The following is a 26,981-nucleotide window of genomic DNA, read 5'->3' on the forward strand; positions in this document are numbered from 1 at the left end:
GAAAGTGTTATGATCGCGCCGAGACGTTGTGGCGCGGTCAGAGGGATTTGGACTCGGTAGCGGGGAAGCAGGAGGGGACGGGGCGAATCGTGCTCAGGGTAACAACTTTAATAACTCAGCCTTACAAAATAACAAAGACTTATGAATCCAAAACAAAACCAAACCGGAGCATGGCGAACAAGTGACATCGAGGAGCCTGGTAAGGTAGCTGCATGGTTCAGGATCTACGCAGGAATTTACGCAGGTGCTATGAAGACCCGAATAAGCACTGGAATAATAGTAGGGAGTGGAAAATTCCAAATGAATTAATAATAGTAGGCACCGGAATAATAGTAAGCAGTGGGAAATTCCAAAAATAATGAATATTAGTAGTAGTAGTACTATTATTCCGGTGCCTACTATCATTAATTCATTTGGAATTTTCCACTCCCTACTATTATTCCAGTGCCTACTATTATTCGGGTCTTCATAGTACCTTTGCAACGATGTATGCAGTATCATGCACTACGATCCGACAATGAATACCAGTCGTGTTTAAATGCACACATCCAGAAGTAATCATGAATCACTCGCAGCTGCTCAAACCCAACGGCAAGGCGAGCTGCTCCTGACAGTACCTCCCCTGCCGAATGACCATGAGAAGAGAAGAGCAGGCAGGCAAGGCGGGTAGGAACATTTAACATTGCCCGGGGGACGTCCGTGCCAGCCTGGGACAAGACGTGGGAGTGGCCAGTCCCGCGGCGTCCGCGCCGGCCGCTATATGAGGCGAGGGAGTGGTCGGTCCGACGGGCGTCCGGGCTGGCCCGAGATAAGGTGAGGGAGTGGCCGGCCCGGCGGGCGTCCGCGTCGGTCCAGCGGGCGTCCGCGCCGGCCCGAGATGAGGCGTTGGAGTCGACATACGAGCATTTCGAGATACGAGTAAATTGTCTAGCAAATAATTATCTCTAGATATGAGAAAGCCAGGTGGCCAAGACATGAGAGGCTGTTTATCCTTGTAGTGCGTCTTTTTGTTGCATCTGCGCAATTGGCGTAGCGATCGCTAGTACTAGGAGTATATATTACTTCTCGTTGGCAAGTGGTCGTGCGTTATCCCATTGTGAGGACATTTGTGTGTATCATTTTTGGAATATTTTGAAGGGAATACAAAAGCAAACAGCTCATCGATAGAGAAAATCAGGGTGGAGGTGGGGCAAACAGCCAGCCCGGCTGGAAGAACAAAAGGTATAAAAATGTAAAACAAAATTAGAATTAAGTTTAGTGTAAAGTTAGATTATACTTATTTTTGAGTGTCTGCATCGTAATCCAAGTTCATTTAAATTTGTTTATGTTATTAAGCGAGCTTCTTACCGTGCAAAAATGGCTTGATGGCTTTCTGACATGGACTTGTTTCTAAATGGGGTTTAAGTCAGGATTTTGGGAAGACCATTCGAAAACCTTAAATCTAGCCTGATTTAGCCATTCCATTACCACTTTTGATGTGTGTTTGGGTCATTGTCCTGTTGAAACACTCAATTGAGCACAAGACTAAAACTTCGGGTTGATGACTTTAGATCATTTTGAAGAATTTGTAGGTAATCCTCCTTCATTATCCCATTTACTCTCTGTAAAGCACCAGTTCCATTGTCAGCTAAACAGCCCCACAGCATTATACTACCACCATCGTGCTTGACGGAAGGCATGGTGTACTTGAGGTTAAAGGCCTCACCTTTCCTCCTCCAAACATATTGCTGGGCATTGTGGCCAAACAGCTCGATTTTTGTTTTTTTCTGACCACAGAACTTTCCTCCAGAAGGTCTCATCTTTGTCCATGTGATCAGCAGCAATTTTCAGTCGAGCCTTATGGTGCCGCTTTTGGAGCAATGGCTTCCTTCTTGCACGGCAGCCTCTCAGTCCATGGAGATGCAAAACACGCTTGACTGTGGACACTGACACTCCAGCAACTTTTAATTCTTGGCAGATCTACTTTTTGTTGATTCTCGGTTGAATCTTTGCCCTCACCAATTTTCTCTCAGCAGCAGGTGATAGCTTGCATTTTCTCCCTGATGATGGCAGTGACAAAACAGTGCCATGCACTTCATTCTTACAAACAATTGTTTGTACTGTTGCTCTTGGGACCTGCAGCTGCTTTGAAATGGCTCAAAGTGACTTTTCTGAATTGTTCAAGTCAATCATTCGCTTTTTCAGATCCATGCTGAGCTCCTTTGACTTTCCCAGCATTTATGGGTGTTTGCATCCATTGAGTCCTATTTAAATGGCCTCAGAGAAATCACCAGCTGTAATCACTCATAATCACTCACAAGAAGTTAAGAGGCCATGCTAGGAATCTCATTTCACTGACACAACTTTCTAAGTCACCAAAATTGCTAATTTGTGTTGCTGTATGTATATTTTTGACCCAGTAAATTTGAACACTTTTTCTGTTAACCCATAAAGTCATAAAAGAACCAAACTTCATGAATATTTTTGTGACAAAGTATCTGTTCCAATTACTCTATCAGAGAAAAAAAACAGAGTTGTAGAAATAACTGGAAACTCAAGAGAGCCATGACATTATGTTCTTCACAAGTGTATGTAAACTTTTGACCACAACTGTAGATGCCCTACTTGGACGACACGGTGAATGAGTGGTTAGCACAACTGCCTCACAGTTGTTATGAATACGGATCAACAATGCCACTCTTCCTCCATTTCACTTTATAGGTCAAATAAGGCGTTAGCTGACTCTCTGGACGAGGCTGTGGACCCACAAGACCCACTTCTCAACAAGCTGCTGAGAATGATGGCCACTCAAGCCATGTCTCAAGCACTCTATTGCTCCACTGGCGCTATTTCCCAAGATCAGTACTACCACTACGGTATGCCCTTGCCTCTCTTAATAAGTAGCATAGTTGTTGGATATTACAGTAAATAGCAGGTACTGTTGCCTCAGTGACTTATGAAAAGTAATCTTCTGGATTTCAAATTACTTTTTTGAGGAGTATTTTAGCTAAATAAATGACTGACTACATTTTAAAAGTAACAAACCTAGATAACATGTTTTTTCAGTTATATTGAGCGTGCTCAACGTATACATTGATGTTAAACGGAAGTTGCCTCTTTCTCTATTCTATTTTTTAAATATTTATTCCACACAAAGGCTTCAATTAATCAAACCAATGTTATAACACACACATATAAATGAAATAAATATTAAATAACCTTTCTAAATATTTACCGAGGTGTGAGATTAAAACCAGATGTGAAAAATTGCTCAACCTTGGAAAGAGGGATAGGGGGAGAGGGAGAGAGGGAGAACATGCGAGAGGGAGAGAGGGAGAACAAGGGAGAGACTTTTTGCACGGCAACGCGCTCGGAACATAACTTTTTTTTTTTTTTTTAAGAAATTGGATGGGATGGAAAGTTTAATCTAACGTTACACAGAACTTAATTCTAATTATTATTTTACATTTTTATACCTTTCTTCTCCCGCGTTGGCTCTATTTGCCCCACCTCCAACCTGAGTTTCACCTGCAACCTATGGAGGGTTGTTTGCTTTTGGATTCCCTTTAAAATATTCCGAAAATTATGCGCACAAATGTCCTTACAGATAACGCGCGACCACTTTTCAACGGGAAATAGTATACTCCTCTCGTAATGGCGAGCGGGCTCTGATGATGTTCTCATAAGTAGCCTCTGTATGCTCGTATATCAAAATTTGGCTCATATCTCAAGGTAAATATTTGCTCAAAATTTTACTCCTATCTCAAATTTCCCGATGTACAATCCATCATTCCATCCTGCCTGAAATCTGCCTCCATTTATCCCTGTGCCCAAAAAGCCGACCATTTACAGCCTGAATGACTGTAGGCCTGTTGCACTCACACCTGTGATCATGAAGTGCTTTGAAAAGTTGGTCGCCCAGCATATCAGGAATACAATCCCTCCCTCAGTTGACCCTCACCAGTTTGCTTATAGAGCAAACAGATCCACTGAGGATGCTATCGCCATTGCTCTACACACAGCACTGAGCCACCTGGAGCACCATGGGAAATGAATTGAGTGAGGATGCTTTTCATTGACGATAGCTAAGCCTTCAACACTGTAATACCGGACATTCTGACTGACAAACTCTCCCACCTTAGACTATCCTCTTCCATCTGCTGCTGGGTAAATAACACCCTGGTCACAACCTTCCAGCTTCTGCCCTCTGGCAGATGCTACAGGTCTCACAAAGTACGAACAAATAGGCTTAAGGACAGTTTTTTTCCAACATCCATCAGGACTCTAAACATGCAAACAACATCACACAAAACTGAATTCTAATTTTGTTTTAATCTTTTTTTACCTTAGTTCTACGGGTTGACCCCACCCGAACGTTTTGCTGGAGTCTTCAAAACGAACGCATTAAGAGTTGTTTGGAATGGTGAAAATGGTTGACGTATTCCTCTCGTACTGCCTAGCGATCTCAGTAACACGTACCCCACTCTCATATTTTTCAATTATTTCGCATTTTGTGTCCATTGTCAACGGGCGCCTTTTCTTTGCAGAACTCTGCCGATCCATAGTCATATTGTTTACCTGGTATATAAATGTTACCAACGCGGGGTAAAAAGCGGGCGGGTGTGGAAATGCAAAGTCCGCCCAGTGGTTGTAGAAATATTTTATATACGAAAGAGATGCAAAAAACACAGTGCCATGGCCACCTGTCTTGGTCACATCACGAAATTTTGATCGTATCCCAGGCGAATTATTCGATTGAAATTTTCGTCATAAGACAAGAATGTTGTATGACGAGTGGTCGTATCACAAGGTTCGACTGTATTATATTATGTCTGTTCTACTGTTAGGTTTGATTGTTTTTGTTATGCTTTTTCCCCCTTGGTGTCTTGTCTGACTGATAGCCCCTTTGTGTTCACCTGTCGTTTCTCTCACCTGGTGTATCCACGGCTTGCTCCCTCATGGGTTTAACAGGTGCCTAATTGTCTTGTCAACCCATGTGGGTCTATATAAACCAGATTGTCGTCTGCTTTACCCTGCCATGTTAACACATTTCCTCGTTTCAATTTCCAAGTACCTCGTTCCTCGCTTCCCCGTGTTTTCCATAAAGAACCTGCCTAAGTTATTCAAGTTTTCGTTTTAGCACTACTTCCCTCATCCATGCATGTTTCCCTGCAATTGGGTCTACTTCCATCTTTCCTCACCACATCGTTGTCATAGACGTGACATCTACATTAATCGCGATATTTGAGGGATTACTGTACTACCACTACAGCCCTATTTAGGCTCTATAGCACAACCCACTACTACTACAGCTCCATCTAGTGGATGTATAACACAATTCTTTCCAACTGTTACTACTACTGTCTCTTGTAATCCGATGTGCAAATTTTAGGATAAGCCAGTCTGAAGGTGTGTCTTTTTGTGCAAAAAATATTGCAAATGTACTAATTACTGGTTTGAAAATAGCAGCGCGTTAGATTACTTGTGACTAAAAAAATGCGTTAATGAGTATGATTAGCATCGCTGATGACAGGCTGATACATAGTATTCTAATTTCCAGGATTGGCACTGGATCACTACACACATTTCACTTCACCTATTCGCCGCTATGCCGACATGGTGGTCCACCGCCTTCTGACAGCGGCCATTGATGTTGATAAGGGGCGGAGCCCTACTAAAGCACTAGCTACTAACAAGGAACTAGACGAGTTGGCTCATCACATCAACAAAAAGAACAGGGTCAGTTGTTCTCTGTCATCCCATTTTATAAATTGTGGTACACGTTTAAGTTTTGACGGTCAGGTGATGTTTGCAGGCAGCCCAACAGGCGCAGAAGCTGTCCACTGAGTTGTTTCAGTGTCTGTACTTCAAAGAACGAGACCCTGGCACTGACCTGTGCTGCGTGACCGATGCTGTTATTTACGCCATTCGAGACAACGGCGTTTTGGCTTTTGTTCCGCTGTGAGTTTTCACTTCATTATGTTTTTGATGTCACTTCAATAGGGAATAGTTTCATGTAAAATGAGCAGATATGGAAACGCTAACATTTGTTTCGTATAGGTACGGCATCAAGGGGCCTGTTTACTTGAAAAACCGTGAGGGTCAGGTGCTCTCTGCGGGACCGGACTGTCGCTGTGAGTGGCAGAGTGGTTCTGTGCATCGCTATTCAGACCACATCACGACCACGTCCACCATTGGATCCACAACCTTTAGGTTGTTCAACCACGTCACTGTGAGTCACGAGAGACCTTTGATATTTAAAGGCTTATCAAAAAGTCTCATAAATTGAGCTATGATCATTTACAGCATTTCAACAATTGAGTAGAATATTAAGTCTCATTTTATGAATACTTTTAACACAACCAATACACATATACATAATATAAACACATCAATAACCCACCCAGAATATTGTGTTAGGGCTCGTTTCTTCACCTATATTTTTAATTGAGGGAAATTTTGCACATTCTGCCTCCCGCAGGTTCGGATTTTTGTTCAGTCGTCACGTTGCCATGCAGACAGCGTCTCCCTTGAGCTTGTCTGCAACCGACCGCACCAAAGCAAAGCACCCCATCAGACTCAGTCACACGCTCGCAGCCAGCTGGTTCAGGAAGTGGTTCGTTTAGCTGAAGAAGCCTCCCAGCAAGCTCAAGGGAAGGCAACCCGACGGCCCAAACTTACAAAAGAGGAGCAAGAGTTCTGTCAAAGCAAAAGCCCAAACCTGTACTTACTCTTGGAGAAGATACATGAGCTTTCACTCATGGACTTGGAATGCTTAAAGACTGACACATGCCTCAATAACTCAATGGACTGAGAGCAATAATGTCTTTCAAACCTAATTTTGTTACAAAAAGACTAAGATTTTTAACATCTGACAGTGATACATAGAGGGGCCATTTGGTAGTACGTACTATGGACTATGTGGGAGGAAAATAGTCATTTAACAGAAGTTTTCTTAAGACTAGACTAAAATGGCATGGTCTACTACTTTTAAACCAAAATTACACAAATTGTTTTTGTTTCTCAAAAAACAACTAAGTCAATGGTAGCCAATTAGGTAATTGGAAAATGAAAATTGGAAAAAAAATGAGACAATAAACTATTAAATTCACTCATACTCTTAATATTGTTTTACAGAGAGTAGTCCCAAATTGAAACATTTTCAAAACATCTTATGAGCATTTTGCACAAAAATTCTGAATGGATAACAACAGATAATTAATGCCTTGAAAAGAAAAAGTCAAACAGATTTGAGATTTAAGTTAGAAAAATAATTTTATTTAATTAATTTTTGACCTCCCCTGATGGCACCCTTTGACTCAGAAGATACTCTTTATGTAGTTTCTCTTGACCTTCAAAGAGTTTACGTAGTTTCTTTTCTTGACCCTTGCTGAGTTCCTTCCCTTCGATATCATGAGTTGGGAAGCCCTGTGAAAGGATGGAGAAATGTCATTGATCTGCTCATCACGAAACATTTGTCATATTGTATTTTCTCACATATTAGCCGCCTCTGCGTATTAGCCGTACCCTGAACCTCCTAAGACCCAAAGTTTTGCAAGGCGTGCATTCTTGTACTATTTGATATTTAGCCTACATGGGACCCGGTGAGTGTAAAAACAAAGCATTATCTTTTTACATGATGTACTTTCTGTAAAAATGTGATGTCCACACGTAGATGCCAGGTACCTACTAGGTTAAAATTGCCTTAAAATTGTTGAATTTTATATTTCCTCTAGTGTAAGATGCCCCCTGATTCATAATTTTCACCTCCATATTCATGGTTTTAATAGGGATTATAATGCATTACTTTAAAGGGAAAATCTTTAAGAAAAATAATGTTGGTATTTCTATATTAATCGAAAGGATTGTCTGCTGGATTGCACATTCCCAAAGGATGTTGCCCGCACATAGACAAACTAAAAAAGAAAGTTACGTCAGCAGGAAGTGTGTCCATAGCAGTCTAGTTTGTCATCCGAAGGTAAGATTGCGGTGCCCTGAGTGAGCAGTGGCAGGCACAAATTAAGTGAGTTTTTCACATTTTATGAAAAATACGGTTTTTATTTTTGTCTTGAATTTCATTTGTAGATGTCAAAATAAACTTTTAAGTGTTGTATCTGTTTATCTTTTCTCTACTTTGAAATAAATGACCGTATCGGCCATATTGTCTTGTATTTGTGAAGTCTAATTTGTGCGCATATAAGCTGTAACCTTGATTCAGGCATATGGATTTTGGCCAATCACCTTGTTCAAGCTCTAAGATGCACTAAATGTTTAAAGATGGTGGGCAAAAAAATTAACATCTTAATAATTTAAAAAAATTGAGTAGATGCAAAGGATCACTATTAGAAGTTTATTTTATGCGCCTGATTTTGCCATCATAGGTATATCTGAAATTTTGAATGTGAAGTTTTTTGATGCCATTGTTTCATAGAATTCAAAATGCATTACCATTTGATCGAATTTGGAATATTTGTTGGTTTCTGAAAGAAACATCTCAGATGGAGGGATCTTCATTTTGGCAAGCTTGGCCATCTTAAAAGAATGCCATGGAAAAAAGAAATAAAACATGAAAATTTCCAGTATAAAATATCTTTTTAGCTATTCATTAAATGAAAAAGCTTCAATGCGCACCTCCTGTTCTTCTTTCTTCCTGGCAGCCTCTGCTTTCTTCTTTTGCTTTTCTTCCTCTAGCTGCAAACAATAGTTCACGCCTTATTTTCGTATTCTCCATAACAGATTTTTTCACCATTAAAAAAATAAACGTGTCTTTAAACAACTCCATTACTGTGTGACAGAGGGAAGAAAGGCCATTGTTAAAATAAATAAAAATGTTTATTGTTTATAGCTCAGATAAGCAAAAGAAAATGAGATGGTGTTGCAAATATTAGACATGTTTTCCTGAAAAAAAAACTTGAGTGGCTCATTAGTGTGATTGGGTTGAAATGTCTTTGAATGATGTCCTAATTCCTAATGCCCACTGCCAGCCCTTTATGGCATAGCAAACATACCAGCCTCTCTTATCTTGAAATGATTGCATGTCGTGGTGCATGTATGTCGAGGTACCACTGTAATTTGTTTGCTATCGATTCACCAATACAAAAGTTTTGATTATTAACCAACCAAATCTCATCGCTTACTTTCGTCCTGCCTGGTAGAAGTATTCTGTCATATTATTCACTATTCTGTCATACTATTCATGTTATTTACAAAAAGGTATGGCCTGTCTTATCTCATTTTCTGAACTGCTATGTCAGGGTGCTGGAGCCATTTCCAGCTGAATGTGGGAGGAAACCGGAGTACCCACAGGAAACCCACACAAGTCCAGGTAGAACATTCAAACTCCACACAGGTGGACGTAACCTGGATTTGAACCCAAGACCCTAGAGCTGTGAGACCTACACACTAACCACTTTTCCACCGGGCTGCACACTGTGGCCTGTCAGCGTAGAAATTCAAATGCAGAATTCAATTATCCACTAAAATGACAGAATAGGAGTTTTGTCTGAGCGTTCTGGTTGTTTAAACTCATTTTTGTGCAGTGTGAAAAATTTTTAGGCAAACTGAGGAGAAAAAAAATAGTCTCCAGTCAGAGTGAAATGTGAAAGTGCACAACCTCTTCTCCTTACCTTGATCTTCTCATCCCGTTCCTTCATTAAAATTTCCTTGTCCACCAGTTTTACCACGGTTGGAAGTCCTGCAACACAGTCAATGTACATAATTAACAAGATTTATAAAACTCATAAGTGCTTAGAATAGTCTCCATTTTTGCTGAACTCCATTTTTTGCAAAATTGGTTCTTTTCCCCCCGTATCTGCCTACTTGTTTTGTGTTTAATAGCCTTTCCATCTTTATTTGATTTTAATATTTCTTAATACTTTCTTTTGTATTTCGTATGTTTTACTTTAATGTTTTACAACTTTCTTTGTTCGATGGCCTTAGTTTCTTTCTGCTTGTTCATTTTTGGAACCATTCGGCCATGCCTCCGCTGTAATACACATGATCAGCTGTGAACGCAGCAGAAGGAGCAACACCTCAATGCAGCTGGAAATTGGGAGCTGGACAAAAGTTCCGGGAGAAGAAGCAACGCTTCAGATCAATCATTCCATCTATTATTATGGGAAAAGTGAGATCTCTCTGCAGTCGACGCTTATCAGGCCGCCAAGTTAGTGTCAGGAGTGTTGTACTCTGTTACTGTTGATTCTTCTGCTCCAGATTACTGACGGATTGTGAAGATAGGCTTGGAAATGTGATTCTGCATATTTTCAACCTCAGTCTCAGTCTAACTGTGTGTGTAGTTCCAGTTTTATCTAGCTGTACAATGTCTTTTCCTGTGTCTGCATCTGTTCTTGCTACTGCAACAAAGTGATCTTATTTTCAAGATGGCGCCACTCAACTGGCAGCTGGTGGCAGAAGCTCCATCCGCTCTTACTCGTTTCTGTTTTTTACAGTTGTCTATCTTTTTTATTACATTTTAATATTTACTAATACTTTCCTTTATATTTCACTTTGTACTTTACACCTTTTACTTAATGTTTTCACGACCTGCACCCGTCGCGTGTGAGGGGCAGTAATTGTCTTATCTCAGTTTAGCTTTTCGATGCTAGTCCTGGGTGTTTTTTGGAAACATTTAAGCAAGGAAGGCTACCAGTCCTGTTGATCAGCTCCACACTACTGAGGGAATCTGCGGATCATCTTGGAAGAGTGATTTTGCATATTTTCAACCTCAGTCTCAGTCTGCAGAAGGTCCCCACCTTGTGTGGGCTTCCTGTGTGTGGTTCCAGCTTTATCTAGGTCTACAATGTATTTTTCTGTCTGGGTTTGCAACTGCAACAAGTTGAATTTCCTGAATACGGGATGAATAAAGGTTAATCTAATTTAATCTAACCTAACCTAACCTATTTATCTTCACCAATTAAAGATATGGTTCTTGGTTTTCTTTTGTTAGTTTCTCATAAAACTTTAATGTTAGAACAATGCATGTATGATTTATATTCCTATTTTGTTTTATATTGTGTAATTTTACCTCTTGCTGCTAGTGGGTGGAAGTTGTGCATTTCCACTGACCTGGTGTCAGGCTTGCAGGCTTTGTAATTCTTTTAATAAAGACCTGAGTGTTGCAATTGAGGTGCAAAAAACAGTTTTTAACTATGCTTGTCAAAAATATGACCATGTTTGATGTGACAGTGGGCAATCCACTAGTATATAATTTCTGAAAGTTTCATTTTGATATTGTGAACATAGTTATGAGTTAAACACAGATTTGTGTTACTAAGTTTAGGTTTTTACTATGTTTAAATGATTTAAAAGACTATGTGAAACCAACAGCTAGCACGGGGGTGTCAAATATACGGCCCGCGGGCCGGATCCGGCCCGTCTGGTGGTTTGGTACGACCCGGGGAAGAAAGCTGCATTGTATAAAAAAAATATGAATTTTCTTTAAAATTTGTAGTTCTTGTTTTATCCGCTAGGGGCGCAGTGTTTCAGTACATGCAGACAACATAATTGCTGTGAAAGTTATTCATTTGTTCAAATTGCTTTCCAGATGTTGAAAAACAGTGTTTTTAAGTTCCACAAGGCTGGTACTAAATTTTTTTGGAACATTGTTACTATTTCCGTGATCATTTTTATGTACAACACACTTAAATATATGTTTAACTGTGTAAAAGTGTTGTTAAAATTGCACATACTTTATTTATGTTCTTATGTTATTCTCTTGTTCATAGTATATTGTTCATAATGTAAAAGGAAAATTCTGATAATAAAAATTTTGAAAATTTACTCTTTATTTGCACTAATTATTAGTATTAGTGACTAATACAAAGGAAAAGAGTGGGCTTATTGTTAGTTCTATATAATTTTCCAATGAGTTTACTGGTCCGGCCCGCTTGATCTCGAATTAAGCTGTATTCGGCCCGCAGACCAAAGGGAGTTTGACACCCCTGAGCTAGCAGGTCAAAGGGTTAGGGTTTACAATTTTGAGGGCATGAACCTCCACTCAACTGTAATTTTACCTTTTTTCCCCCACCAAATTTGTTAACAGTTTTAACAGAGTACTTGTACATACGTGAACCATTAGTGCAACTAAACAAATTAGAAATTACCTTCATGATCCTCAAATCGAACACCTAACTCCGGCAACGTAACATCACGGATATCATCACAGAGCCGCAACAAATCCATGACTGTAGGTAAGGATGAAAAAAAAAAAAAGATTAAAAAAAAAAATAAAAATAATAATGCGATAGTGGAAAAAATACAAAATATATTAAAAACGATTTTATGAAGGACTTTAAAATCCCAATAAACATTTTACCAAATAAAGTACAGAAGAGCAGAGGTCCTTACCCTTCTGCTGTCTGGCAATTTTTCGCACCTGCTCTCGGAAGTCAGAAAGGACCGAGACGTAAGGCATGACTGTGCTCTCCAGCTAATAAAGTCAACAAAAACAAAATTATCAGTATCTTTGTTTTTTTTTTTTAAATGATCATTAGCACAATTAGCACAATTTGCTGTATTTTTTCTGGTATTTACAAATGATATAGTAGTATACAGGAGTGTAATTTGACAAAACTCTCATCTCTCATTCAAAATGTAAATGTAGAACTAAAAAACAATTTCAGCAGAAATTTCAAAGACTTATGAACACAAACTTTACAGGGGAACAGTCAGCAACCTTATTGATGAAGGTGCATATATTAATAATAATGATAATAATCATTAGTTGCTAATTCATATAATGCTACCAGGCATATTCACCTAAAAAAAAGGATATCTTACATCAACATTCTCTCTTTGTCCTCCTAATGGGAAACCAATGGCCTCTGATCCTTCAATTGCACCAAATATCTAAAAGACATGAAGAATTTTTCAAAAGAACAGATCAGAAAATCATTTCAGAAGTTTGTCAGACTGACGTGGATAATAACATTAAGATCTTTGTAATGTTAAATGATAGAAAAACAATTAATTTAACTCAATAACTGTAACATACAACATTTTTGCTTTGGTATAAATGGTCTTTCACAAGAGTCTAATCTTCTTACCTTTAGTATTTTGGTGAGATATATGGCGATACTTTCTATTAGCATCCGGTTTGGTCCTACTTTGGCACTTTTCTTACTGGCGATGTAGCTGTTACTCTGATTAACCAGCTGCCTCATTTCCTCCATGACTGTTCGGGTGTCAATATTGTCACACAGTGCCTCATGGACCGCTGACTTCCGATCAAAAAAACTACAAACAATTTACAAAAAAATGAATATTATTATATATACACCTCATTTGGGACAAATACAGCATACAGTAAATCAGAAGAATCATACTTTTTGCACCTAGAAGTCAATGTCACAAATTCAAATTACAGTTGTCCTGTCGTGTCTTGTGCAAGGTCACTTTGAAGGCCAATTTTCACGATCACCATGACATCTAATGTATGTTTTGTACGTTTTGTATCTTTCAAACTGTAGCACAGCATAGCATAGCCAGCAAGTAATGTACAATCCTAAATCAATTGAAGTTGGGACATTGTGTTGCAGGTAAATAAGAACAATAGATGTATTGCAAATGACTATGTTCAACTAACTGATAGACATACCTTCACTTACGATTGCTTCGAGGTAGGAAAATATCAGGTTACGAAACCCTTTGATTTGTAAATGACCATCCCATTATACAAAAAAATAAGACCCTAGAAATGAAATCCCGCAAAACCTAAATGCATTACGTGCATCCGTTATTTTATTTTGACGCGCCCTGCTTTACTAACGCTTTGAGGCTCAACGACAACAACTTTCTTTTGACCTGTGTTTGTCGTCAAGGAGTTCTTTATTTCAAATTATTGATGCGAATAAAATGAATAAGCGTTCCCTGTTATTAATACCCACACAACTTCTATTTGCAAAAAGGGCTTTTCTTCTCACCTACCTTTTGTTAAGCTCTATTTCCGCTGCATCCCACTTTTCAAATTGCCCAGTGATGTCAGTAGGTGCACGCAAAATGTCCTTTACATTCAAGAAGAACTCCTGTTGTACAAAACGAAGAACATAAAACATTAAAAAAATATATTTTAAATAAACATTGATTTCCTTGAGCTATCCATTTGTGAGTATCACATACATTCAGGAACTTCTCATACTGGACAACTAATTCCATAGTGTTGGGGGAGTAATCCAAGGTATCTTTCCATGAATGCATTAAGAAAGCCAGACGGAGCTGGCGAGCTGCAATAACAACCAGGAAGAGTAGTTAGACAATTGAAATAAAATCATTTTACATATAACAACAACAACAAAAATTAACCTCAATTGGTGAGATCTGGGAATCTCTAAGGCTAAGGTCTAAAAAGAGTTTTGGGTCCCCTTCTGAAGAGTACAGAACCCTTGTGGCAATCAAATAGAGTTTTTGCAGTTTAAAAGGTTTGTGTTTGGTGTCTCCCATTCAAACGTACCTGTATTTTTTGCCAACGCTTCCTTGATTGTGATGAAATTCTTCAGCGATTTGGACATCTTGCATCCTGCAATTGTCAGGTGACCAGTGTGCAGGAAGTAACGGACCCAATTATCATTCTGAAAGTAAGCCTAGAAAATATAAAACCACAAAGTAGAACTCTTTGGTCAGAGTACAGTGGAAGACAGCCGTTGTCTATTTCCTAAGGATGATACAAGGTTTTCACTGTATACCTCTGACTGAGCCAGCTCATTGTCATGATGAGGGAATCTTAGATCAAAGCCTCCACCATGAATATCCATAGACTCCCCTAGGATGGAGCCAGCCATGGCTGAACACTCAATATGCCAGCCAGGCCTTCCCTATTTCAAACATTCACAATGAAAGTCTTTGTTATCGTCAGAGCTTATTCAATTGCATGTTATTTTCTCACAATTAGACCTGTATAAGGCTACAGAAGAGTTTCCAGAAAAGGCCCATTGAAAAGTATGCTGGGAAGCATGTGTCCCAACTGGTCCTTAAGGCTAGTAGTGGGTGCAGGTATTTGTTTTAACCAATCCAGCACAGACAGTTTAACCAATAAGGTTTCTGCTAAAACAGGATTGGTGAAAAGCTTTTCACTTGAGTAGTTAGAATGAAAACCTCGAGGCCATTTGTGAAATAATTTAAAAGCCCATCCCACCCTAAAAATGTTGCCAAGCTGCTATTAATGTAAGAACAGGCCATAGATGTCACAAAAAAACTCAATTTTAAAGATGAATATTTAATGAAAATCAACTAATATAAATAATATACATTAATCCCTCAAATATTGAGGTTAATGTAGATCAGACATTTATCTTGAGATAGGAGACAAACTCTGTTTCAGCATGGATTTTCACATTTTTATTTAAAAAAAACAGTGTTCCCCCGCTACTTCGCGGTTCAGCTATCGCGGACTCAGAGCTTCGCGGTTTTTTTTTTGAAAAAAAAAAAAATATATTACATTGAAACAACATATTTTACAGTTTTTTTGTTATAACATGAATTTCACTCTCTCTACCCGTATTCTATATGGTGTACTGTATACAGGGGAGTAAAATAAATAAAATAATATATATATATATATATATATATATATATATATATATATATATATATATATATATATATATATATATATATATATATATATATATATATATATATATATATATATATATATATATATATATATATATATATATATATATATATATATATATATATATATATATATATATATATATATATATATATATATATATATATATATATATATATATATATATATATATATATATATATATTTGGAATTAAATTCAAATTAAGCATTTTTGAAGGGGAATCCCTACTTCGCGGAAATGCACTTATCACGGATGGTCCCGGTCCACATTAACTGCGATAAGCGAGGGAACACTGTACATTAAAAAATCCCAAAGAAGTGAATTCCTGATGAATAAAGTCACGATAATCGAGGGAAGACTGTATTGCTTTTTAGCATTTTGAAAATTACCAATAGCATTGGCTTCTTTTTAGAAACCGGTTTTCATTAGCAAAAATATGCATATATGTATAGATGAGAAAATTATAGAAAGAAATATTTTTGGAAAATACGCTTCTAGGTATGGGCATGGCCTAAAACAAAGAAGACATTTTAGAGCAGTAGTCTGATGTGGTGCAATTATGAGGGCTCAAAATTGTTCTTGTAGTGTAAGTCTCAAGTCACCTTTCCCCATGGAGAGTCCCACGAAGGCTCTCCGGGCTTTGATGTTTTCCACAAAGCAAAGTCATTGGGTGATTTTTTCTCTCCTAATCTGTCAGCAGAAATGCTGAGGTCTCCTTCGAAAACAATAAAAATAAAAACTAATTAGTAATGATGCTCAGAGATCCAATTTACCACCACATGTACATTGTGTGTCAAGCTTTTGAAAACTGCTATAGTCGGTTCAACCAAGCTATTTTATGGTACGTCCAATGTTCCCTCTAAATTTTAATATGTCTGGGCATACAAACAACCTCCCTGAGCACACTGAGGACCAGTATGAGCAAGATTATAAATGCTCACTATGGGCACACACAGCATCCCACCGGCCAGAAGCAGGTGCATGTCTACTACCCATACATGATCTAGTCATAATAAAATGTAATGATTAATATCTATGAATGAAACATTTTACTAAATGTCCTAGAATATATAGAAATCTGATTTAAATGTTACCTTATTTTTCACATCATCATCAGGTTTAACAAACAATTGATTCCATTCTTCTTGAGGGAGGATAGTGCTCCCTGAGCAGACTCATTTCCTTGGAGCGACTGTTTAAAAATTATTGTTACCCTTATTACCCTATAAACTTGCTGAAGGTTATTTGGAGAGGGCTGGCTTTTTAAAAGAAGGTAGATTATCACCATCTGGTGGACAAAGACTGGTTTTACGTTTCCCATCAAACATAACGGCTGCAGAGGGGACTTTTTCACTGGCAGAGGGCAGTAATTAACCGGGATTCATGTATAACACGCACCAGAACTTTGCTTCAGTTTTTTGTGTTCAAAATTGTATGCAATATTTTTCCATCGGAAAATTCGCTCACCACTTTAGCTTTGCTGCCTGTTTTAAAGAGCAGATATTTCTCACCCAATTTCACCACTTGTTCTTCTATTTGCACATACTCCGACCATCTTAAAAGAACTGCATTTCTTTTTCACTTTGGCTTGTTGAGAGGGTCTGCCACAGCTGAATTGTTTCGCCATGATAAAGGTTTGACAACACCTCCACTGAACCGTTAGCTATTTGCTAACCTACTACAGACCGGCACCTATGCATGACGTGTAACTAACGCACGTATTTAATGTCGTTAACATTTACTCATGCCGCGGAAGTAAACACACCTGACGTGAACCCCATCATATCATTGGCTGGACACAGTGTTAGTCATAGTTTTATCCGTAATTACTGTTTGTTGTCGTTTATTAGTGACAGACTGCCCCTCTCTGAGTTACAGAGGGTTGGTTTTTATTTTGTGCGCTCTATATGTAATTGTGCATTACTCTTGTGCTCTCCGCACACAGCTTAGAGAGAACATTGGGTATGTGATATCAATATCAACACTGTAAACATCCAAAACTTGCCATTGTGTACCTTCTCCTTCTTGTAAAGCTTTCTGATCTCCAACTGCCTCTGGTACAAGTTTGGCATAAGAGTGCTGTGGACTTTGATCAAACTTTGCAGTGTCAAAGTAAACGGAGCTATTTGATTCATACCTAAAACAACATTTTGACCATTAACATTTATAATTAAAGACAGTTGAGTTACAAGCCATTAACAAACTTGTGTTTACCCATAGCCATTTGAAATAATCTTCTCCACAAATTCCACAATCTCAGGCACATATTCACTAACTCGAGTTAAGACATCAGGAGGAAGAACCTGGAAAACAAAAATATAATTTTCTTTCAGTAATTGAACATTGAAGTAATTCATATAGTCATACCTTGAGATACGAGCCTAATGCATTCCGGGACTAAACTATTGTGTGGATTTACTCATATCTCAAATCAACATTTCCCATAGAAATAACTAAATACAAATTAACTCGTTCCCACCCTCTGAAAAAAGGTTAGAAAACAGGGTATTACAATGGAAAAATGTTTTTATTGTTTGTAATTCACCATCTAATAACAAAGTAACAAATAACTAGTGGTTATGTTTAATACTAAAATGAGACATTATTCAGTACAATGTGGAGTTTGCGGATGGGGGGGATTTGACGGATGCGCTCGTAACATAACATAAAAATTCAATTGAACTTAAATTAACTTAGAATCCTATACACACATTTAAAAAGAGTTTTAATCTTATGTAACACTAAATATAAACCTTCTTGTGCAATAACAAAGGCAAAGAGTTAATGTAGTTTACCGCGGCTTTCAAGGTTAACTTCCTGCGTCTCTATACGTATTGGTGAGCCAGCTCAATCATGCGAACACTACTCTTGTTTTTTGATTATTTCGTGCTTAATATTGTCATCAAACGTTGCATTCAACATTCTTCGCACTACCCTTCATTGTATTATGATCGTGCCGCGTCGTCGTGGCGCGATCGGGAATGGATTTGGACCCAGTCGCGGGTAAGCAGAATGAGGAGAGGCAATTGGCTTTGAAGCAGCAACTTTAATAACTTAGAAGGGATCTTACAAAACAACGAGGACTTGTGAGACGGAAAACCAAACCAAACCGGGAACAGGAGAACGAGTGATATCGAGGAGAAAGGTAGCGTGGCTGCATGGCTCTTGAACCAACGCAGCGACAACCATGAATTTGCAGGAGTTTGCAGGAACGATCCGACAATGATAATAGAACTAATTGGTGTTTAAATACAAACTCAAGAAGTCATCAACAGATTGATTCCAGCTGCTCTGCCTCTATGGCAGGCCAGGAGGGACAAACGGGCCGCTCCTGACACATTGCTTTGGACCCATTGTGTTTCCCTTAATTCTGCACTGACTAATGCAAAAAAAACAAAAAAAAGGAAAAAAAATGCTCTCTTTAGTGCTCGTAGAGATCTTTGCATCAGAAAGATGCGGCAAGAAAGATCATAAGCAGCCTTCTCACGTCTCCGTCACCTGGCATGCCACCTACAGGCTAACTCTTAGCCTACAGAGATCAATAAGATCAAATTAATCTGTCCTGATGCAAAAAAATAAAACTGGATTTAGCTATATATGCTTATACCTACATCCCTAGAATAAGCAGATTACACTTCATTGTGATCCTTGCGCAAAATATGATAACACACTCCCAGCAATTTTAGCTTCAACCCCACGACCTTCAGCCAGAAATAGTGAAAAGCATAGCCATTCACTTAGTGGTTCGTGATTCTCCTGTTACTTACATTCAAAGCGGCCATGTCGTTATGGTACTCTCCCTCCCAAAATTTAGGCAGAATTGAGAAGATTGAGTTGTCTGTGACTTCACACCCAAACTGACTATCCAGCCAGTCAGACAACATGTCCTTGGACTTTTCAAGGAGTGTCTAGAAGAAAATTACACTTTTTGTGACTCTTTTCATCCGAAACATCATACATCTATTCAAATGTATTAGAATATGAAATGATTATGCAAAATGAAAATGCCAAAATACCTATATTAAATTGAAAATAACTATGTAAAACAAAGTTGTTTCCTTAATTTAAAGTTTTGAAGGCAATTCTTACATGGCTTAGAGGTTGAAGCACATCATTTGTAGCCCCATTCTTCAACGCTGCCTGCAGAGGCTGCAGAGCACCCATAATGGCGGCGTGAAGCCTTTCAAGCATATGTTTCTTATCTGTGTCGGTAGTTGAGGTCAAGCGGGCCTGAAAGGGCTGAGGATGAAGAGTAAGAAATTTCAAATCATACAACCACATTGACACAATTTTCAAATTGCTTAAATTATTCTTTGAGGGTAGTCTTCACTAATTTGCACACACAAACCTGTGGCTGTAAACCATAGCTGCAGTGCACTTGCTCCTCTACACTACCAAGGCTAACATTCACCCACTTGCACACATATTGATGCATCAATGGATGGATGCTACTGTGCAAGGCGTGGCCTGGCCCACTGGGAGAAAATTTAAAGTTCTGTGTCTTGCCCGGATACATTTCAACATTGAACAGTTAAGTAAAAAACAAACTGATGACCCTTCGGTCACCGGACAACCTCTTGCAACCGCACCACAGCCACTCCAAAGACATTTTCATATTTTTCTAGTGTCTCACCACTTGGGCTGTCAGCACATCCTTCAGGATTTGAGCAGGGTCAGGTTGTTTTTCCTTGTACTGGTCTAGTAGATAGTTCTGACGTGCCCGTTTAATGATCTGCAGAATAAGAGTAGCAACATTGAAAAATGTTTCAAATGGTGAGCGCACTTTTTTAAAAGCACCTCATTTTTGGAACTCAAAACTTTGGCCACACACTTTGTAAAGTGGCCCATAAACCCATAAACAGTTCATTTTCAGGATTGATCGGAATAACATAGTTACAGTATGTTCCTTGCCTCACACAATCAATATACGGTAATATCTGTTATATGTCCACAGCCATCGCAATGGACTGACCAATGATTTTTTTTATAAAAAGAGAACTAGTACAAAAGCCTGAACATTCGAAATATCTTTGCTGCATTAATCCGATTGCAAACAGAATTAAGCAAATGTTACTGCACACAGCTCAGACTATTTGAGAAGATGAAAAACGTTATCCTAAAACACACTGAAATTTGAAACAAAAGGTAAACATTTAAGACGCAGCTAGGAATAGTTTATTACGAGCATTACAAAAATCCGTGTATATTTGAACAATCCTCAAGATAGGTTTGTGTAAATTATAGTGTTCTTAATTCGTGAGAGTATTCTTACTTTGTCATCAATGTCTGTGATGTTCATGCAGTAATAGACATCATACTTAAAGTAATCCCTTAGTATCCTTCGCAGAATATCAAAAGAGATGTAAGACCTAGCAAAACATAAGCATTCACAAATTCAGTATAAAAGGGGATTTGAATGGTAGCAGAACAGTTCAAATGTGCTCTGTTACCTGGCATGTCCCATATGAGATGCGTCATAGACTGTTGGCCCACAACTGTACCACGTTACCTTGTTGCCATTTTGTGGTACAAAACGCTCCTAAAGATTTGAAATCAGAGAGATTAGATATTGATAATAGTCAAGTTGGGAGTCAATCAACAACAGGTCCTATTTTTCTGCCAATGACAGTCCCAACAGTTATTTGTCATTACAATGACAATGACACAAAAACAAATCTCCCTTGAAACCTTTAGTAGTTAGATTGCCAACCCTTTGGTGAGTCATTAATTTATTGTGGTGGAAGATTTTAGACTCCCAATAATTCTTGGAGCAAAAATGCCTAGGGCTTTGTGAAACTGGTAGGTTTATTCAGGGCAAACAGGTCTTCAGAGGGACCAGAAAAAAATACTACGGTTAATTACTTTGATGAGTTCCATAAATAGTGTGCATTTTCCCTCTCCTTTTTACAAATGCAACGCGGCACATATTTACCCACATAGGATGCACCTAAAAGTCTAAAATTCTCTCCTAAGTCTACAGATTTCTGATGCGCTATATTTATATGGTGAAAAGGCGTACAGGTGATAGGGGAATGCGCGTGCGCATATAATCCATGACAATACTATTAGCAGTTGGGGATTACGTTTTTGTCTGCTACCAGTGACTGGGATGATCCAGATTAGAGTGGGTACAAAAAAATTTACCTAAAAAAAAAAATCCCACGTAATAAATGTTATACGCCGTACACAATTTGAAATGATCAAAAAACGTATAAAATACGGGAAAAACTTAACAGGTAGGCTAGTCATGTGTTAGCATACCTTTGCTCTCGTCAAACTATTATAGAGTCGAAGTTGGGGAACATCTGTGCCAGGTGGCGGAAACCATTGATGCTGTAGCCTTTTTGCTTTGCCTGAAACCAGATAGTCAAAAGTATTAAACAGGATGGCAAAAAATTGTGATACCTCTATTTACAAAATAAATTGTTGCACATGGTTTCATAAACATGTTTTTTTTCACAAGTAGAGATGTATTTCACATGTGAATGCCCTTATTAGCCGTTCAAAAGGTCCTTAATACCACCCTGAAACCCCTTTAAATAGGAAAAAAGTACATGCAGTGGTACCTCTACTTACAAATGCCCCTAGATTTGAAATTTTCAGGTTACAAAACATTCATTCATTCATTTATTCATTCATTTTCTGAACGGCTTATTTAAGGGTTTAGTTGGTATTTTTTTTCTGAAGCCCGTGGAACAAATGAGAGAATTTACATATGAAGTATTGCTCTAGTAATGAAAAATCCAGGTTACAAAATCAATTAATTTTGTAAGTGGAGGCCTAACAAAAAATATAATAACATTTTTCATTGAGCCATCAGAATTAATGAGACAAGCAAAGACATGTTTCATTGGGGTGATTTGGCGAGTGCATAGGAGGCTAAAGTTTGGCAGCTGTGTAAACATGAATATGTACACAATCGGGTAAACATAGAACTTGACAACTTTCCAACAACTATTACGCTGTCTTGTGTCAGAAATTAAAATAGGTTAAGTTCATAGGGCAGATCCTTAATGTACAATTCCGATTTTCCGTCATGTATGGTCATTTAGCAGACTGTTTCATAATGCCTTTTTCTTTTTCCATTAGGCCATTTTAAGTATTATCTATGCACACTAGTTCACAGCACACTGAGTAAATTAACCCACATGCCAGAGAACCAACAGAATAAATGAAAGACATGAATGACTCAGTTTCCTTATCATTTTTAATTTATTCACTAAAGCAAAAAACAGGCATTGTGACCGTTACCATAGTGCTGTTGACATAACTGTCAACTTTTAGATTTTTCCCATATTTTATGCGTTCTTTAATCATTTCAAATTTTGTACACCGTATTGAATCGAGTGCATACAAAAAAAGCGTACTATGTCCCCTTGGGGAACTCGTAAATGCCCCCTTCTGGGCAAATATCTGCCGCGTTCACTTGTACAGTTTATTATTGATAAATAAGGGGAATTGTAATCATTAATAAGGGGAGCAATTGGCAAAGGTTGACAGGTATGTGTATGATCAAGAATTTGACTTAATTGAAACACTATATCTAGATGTGACAATCCTTGAGTTTGTCCTAAATTTTAGGAAAATGGTTACCTTCAATTTGGTCATGTTTGTTTGGTTTGGTCTATAAATACAATAAAACATACCTTAAATAAAAAAACGTGTCAAAAACCTTTTTTTTAATTAACTACCGTATTTACTCGCATACAAGCCATATTTGTTGCGGATGACTGAATTGACATCTTTCTTATATCCGCATAAAAAAACAAGATGCAAAAAAACTTTAAATGCCATAACGTAAGACAATGTGGCTGATGCTGTCATATATTTAAAAATAGAGAAAAGATAAACAGCTAAAACGAGGAAATATTTATTTAAATCTAAATATTTTGACATTAGAAGCAATTTAGCGGCCACAATATCTTAAACTTCTGGTAAGAAAACTGTCATTTCTGTCATTAAAAAGCATCAGGTTCTCATCAAGATACTCATTTCTATTGTCAAATTTAATAATTTGATATTTAGACAAGCATATTAACTTATGATATTGACCCTAATCATGTGCTTTTGATTCATACAGCATCTCAGAAATACCATGTGATTTTGTCAAGATTTTCCCTACAAAGTAACACATTTTGTACTCCCTATTAAAACCATGAATATGGAGGTAAAAATTGTGACTCGACTATCTACCTTCTCTACTGCACCCGATTCAAATGATCAACTCATCAGCAATCTGTCCAGAAACTTGACACTGGTCCTGATTATTTGATTCAGGTGTGTTGGTGGAGGGAGTTATGGAAAACAGACCGGATAGCGGCTCTCGAGGACAGGAATTTGCCACCCATGACGTAGCGAAACAATTTAAATATCCAAACACAATTCTACAGGGGGAATCTTTGGGGTGGGGGATATGAGAAGTGAAATTATGTTTGTAACAGTTCATCTGTGCAAGCAAAATTTTGATTTAAAGTAAATGCTAATGGTTTCTGCAGGGGTGACCGGCCACTTTCACTGAATAAAGACCTCGCCATAGTAGCAAGTTCCACACATAGTTCACATCTAGCCTTCTCAGGTTTTTCACTGTCTACTCACTGCTGCTGTATGGGCTCAGGTCCTGCGGCATTGAGGTTATGTGCCTGTACCAACGCCGAGCATGGACATGTTTTGGGTCTGGGGGCTTGGAGAGAATCTTAAATGCTTTCTGGTCAGCCTGTGAAGGGCTGAAACCAGCCAGGTAGCTGCGAGTGCTTAGGTAGTCATTCAGTGCTGCTGCCAGAGCAGCATCCTCTTTTATTTGGAGCAGGAAGTCATACTCAAAGGCTGCAAAATAAGGGGGGAAAGCAAATTCCAGATAAGACTAGGCTGCACCAGCCTATAAAAAGCAGTAACACTTCAGCAGGTATTCCCTGAAAGCCTGTCACGATAGCATCTGAATTTAGTCTTTAATAATTAGTCTGTGAGGATAAAGGATAGGGCAAATGGGGGAAATCAGAAAAAAAAAAAATTGTGAAACCTATGCAGCATGTGCTTGGAAACTGTTCAAATGTTAAGTTAATGTGAAAAAAATTAGACAATAGTCAACAATTTAAAGGCATATTGTGGCAATGAAAATGAGCATTGATTAAATTACCAATTCACTGAAATAAACAGGCCCATATATAGTCCAAGTGAAAAAAATAGCAATCATTTGGAACATTGTTAATAAATACATGAAAAAGATTGGACCATTTTTTGTGGCCACTAATGAGAATTTAAGAATGAAATTGAAGGCAAACAAAGGAAACCAAAAAAGCAGATATGAAAAATAAGACCCTTCTACCAGGAATTCAAGTGACAGTTTAGTCAATAAACATAAAATGAGCACATTTGACCATAACTATGATTCATTTTCATTTCAATGTGAAGTTTTAAATCTATTCGAAAAAAACATATGGGACGGCCCGTCGGCCGAGAGGTTAGCGAGACGATGTCACAGTTCTGGGGTCGAGAGTTCAATCCCAGGTCGGTCCACACTGTGTTTGGATGTTCTCACACGGCCAGTGTGGGTTTTCCCGGGGTACTCCAGTTGATTGATATATAAGGGAAATTGTAATCATTAATAAGGGGATATATATATAATAGATAAGAAATATCTGAATCATATATTATATTTTGTTCATCAATACTCCAAAATTCCAAACTGTCTGTTAGCTTCCTTTCATTGCTTTTTCCCCTGGTTGCACTGCTTCCAGATGTGTGTTTTCATATTGAAGCATTTAACCAATCACATTTCAGCCATTATTTGTTGCCAGAGTTACAAATCTGCCTTAAGGCGTTCACAATCAGTTCTGCGGGCTCTGCTGCATTAAACAAGTGTCGATAAGACTGTTGCTTTAACCAATCAGAATTTTATTTGGTGACACCAAGGCCATTTCGCAGGCAGAGGGATACCTCATGGCTTTCACCAACAATGATTGGCTAGTAGGCGGACCAAAGCCAAAGTGAGCCAGCCAGAGATCGCAAACTCCACCCACAATGGCAGACGGAGGAAAACAAATGGATTTGGTTGCAGATTTGCTCACAAAGCTTTTTTCCAGATTGACTTTTCCAGAAAAAATGGACATCATAAAGAAGGGGCGGTCAACTCCAAACCTAGCTTACAGCCAGGAAAAGGGTGTGTCCGCCACTTTCAGTGCGCTAACTATGAGAGCTACCAAGCTGTATATGGAGCGAGCCAATATATTGGTGTGTTGATTTAAGGCCATTTTCAAGACGGTCTATGCCTGAAATATGACAGGACAGGCTCGACCTTCATCATTAGCTTCGATGGCGATAGAAAAGAAGGAAGAAAGAAAGGATGATGGATATTGTGTACAGTTAAAAAGGATTTTTGGTGGGTAAAATATGGCTATATTCCTAAATAATATTTCAATTGTGGGCCCAGTTCTGATACCTAAAAAGCTCCAGTGTTTGTATTTAATCACTAAATGCTGCTATAAAGTGGATTTTACCCCATTTTAGTGCATTTTTTGCTGTTTCGCGATTGACGTCCATCACAGACTTTTCCTGGGGAAATCACCCCCTGGTACGGTTGTAATGTCTGAAAAGCTCCAGTATTTGTATTTATTCAATAAATGCTGTTAGAAAGTGGATTTTACCCCATTTTTGTGCATTGATTTTTTTATGTGTCGCAGCTGTAGATGCAGTCGAGGTTTTATAGCCATAACATCGTTTTTGAGGGTTGGATTGATTCGTTAAAGACCCTACGAGAAAATGCACAGACCGCCACTGATATATTCATATGCATACACACGCACAACAATTAACGTTCAGGTTTTTCTAGTACGTTTCTCGTGTCACGACTAACAAGTAGTAAGCATGTCCACGTTTAACAAGATAACATACATGATGTCATGTCAGATTAGCAGATATTTTTAGAGAAGGCTACATAGAGTGGGAAAATACCTTGCAGTCCGGTGGTAGACATTATTACAGCGTTACGTTGTGGTTGCTGGATGCTGATGCAACAATAACGTGTTGGTAAGGAAGGAGAGACCGGGAAGTAAATACGCACTCTCGGAACTAATATACGACGAAGCACATAGCAGTGGGACTCAAATCGGTGTCGGACAGTTTTTCGGGAAAAAAAACAAACATTTAATAAATACGGAAGCGTGTTGCCTGCACAAATGTTTTTAAAAAGCCTATGCCATTCTCAAATTCATTTAATTTGGGGTTGTTTTTAATTGTATTAATTAAAAAAAAGAAATTAATTTATTTTGAGGGTAGTTTTTTTAGAATTTTCCGATTTATTTATTTAGAAGATTATACAATCATGCGGACCTGACACACTATGAAAACACATCCAATCTCCAACAAAACATGAACCATATCCCTCTTTTTTGCCATTCCATGATAATTCAACCCTAA

At 38.2% G+C, this 26,981-nt stretch overlaps 2 protein-coding genes across 3 annotated transcripts in view; one reads left to right on the forward strand and one right to left on the reverse strand.

The window, feature by feature from the left end:
- LOC144194098 (DIS3-like exonuclease 1) overlaps positions 1-8,138 on the forward strand; it is a 29,637-nt gene extending 21,499 nt beyond the window's left edge. Inside the window, exons 14-18 of the mRNA XM_077712916.1 lie at positions 2,701-2,855; positions 5,540-5,718; positions 5,795-5,940; positions 6,040-6,211; positions 6,461-8,138. Coding sequence (XP_077569042.1) covers positions 2,701-2,855; positions 5,540-5,718; positions 5,795-5,940; positions 6,040-6,211; positions 6,461-6,793 — 985 coding nt within the window. The 3' untranslated portion in view covers positions 6,794-8,138. The remainder of the gene's footprint in view (positions 1-2,700; positions 2,856-5,539; positions 5,719-5,794; positions 5,941-6,039; positions 6,212-6,460) is intronic.
- Positions 7,236-26,628, reverse strand: LOC144194099 (cysteine--tRNA ligase, cytoplasmic-like). Of its 2 annotated transcripts, XM_077712917.1 has the most exons (23): positions 26,517-26,625; positions 24,165-24,392; positions 21,831-21,922; positions 21,020-21,108; positions 20,842-20,938; positions 20,203-20,301; positions 19,659-19,808; positions 19,337-19,477; positions 17,784-17,872; positions 17,585-17,706; positions 16,172-16,284; positions 14,658-14,786; positions 14,426-14,555; positions 14,095-14,198; positions 13,903-14,000; positions 13,023-13,212; positions 12,757-12,825; positions 12,325-12,406; positions 12,081-12,161; positions 9,606-9,673; positions 8,611-8,670; positions 8,428-8,511; positions 7,236-7,407 (listed from the first exon to the last, which is right to left on the reverse strand). In XM_077712917.1, the coding sequence occupies exons 1-23, from the start codon at positions 26,536-26,538 to the stop codon at positions 7,264-7,266; spliced, it is 2,481 nt and encodes an 826-aa protein (XP_077569043.1). In that variant the 5' UTR covers positions 26,539-26,625; the 3' UTR covers positions 7,236-7,263. The 2 variants fall into 2 exon arrangements, with proteins under 2 accessions (XP_077569043.1, XP_077569044.1); XM_077712918.1 differs by lacking the exon at positions 24,165-24,392 and having other exon boundaries at positions 26,517-26,628.
- Between the last annotated feature and the right edge of the window lie 353 nt (positions 26,629-26,981).

Source organism: Stigmatopora nigra, chromosome 3, assembly GCF_051989575.1.
Source record: "Stigmatopora nigra isolate UIUO_SnigA chromosome 3, RoL_Snig_1.1, whole genome shotgun sequence".
In the NCBI taxonomy this organism is placed as follows: Eukaryota; Metazoa; Chordata; class Actinopteri; order Syngnathiformes; family Syngnathidae; genus Stigmatopora; species Stigmatopora nigra.

Bases quoted from the DNA above. Each gene is read 5' to 3' on its own strand.
- LOC144194099 (XM_077712917.1), bottom strand. From the start codon at position 26,538: ATGTCTACCACCGGACTGCAAG. The intron at 17,873-19,336 runs GTAAGTAACAGG...TTTGTTTTCCAG, and splicing joins ACGACATGGCCGCTTTGAAT to GTTCTTCCTCCTGATGTCTT. The intron at 8,512-8,610 runs GTGCGCATTGAA...CATTCTTTTAAG, and splicing joins GGAAGAAAGAAGAACAGGAG to ATGGCCAAGCTTGCCAAAAT.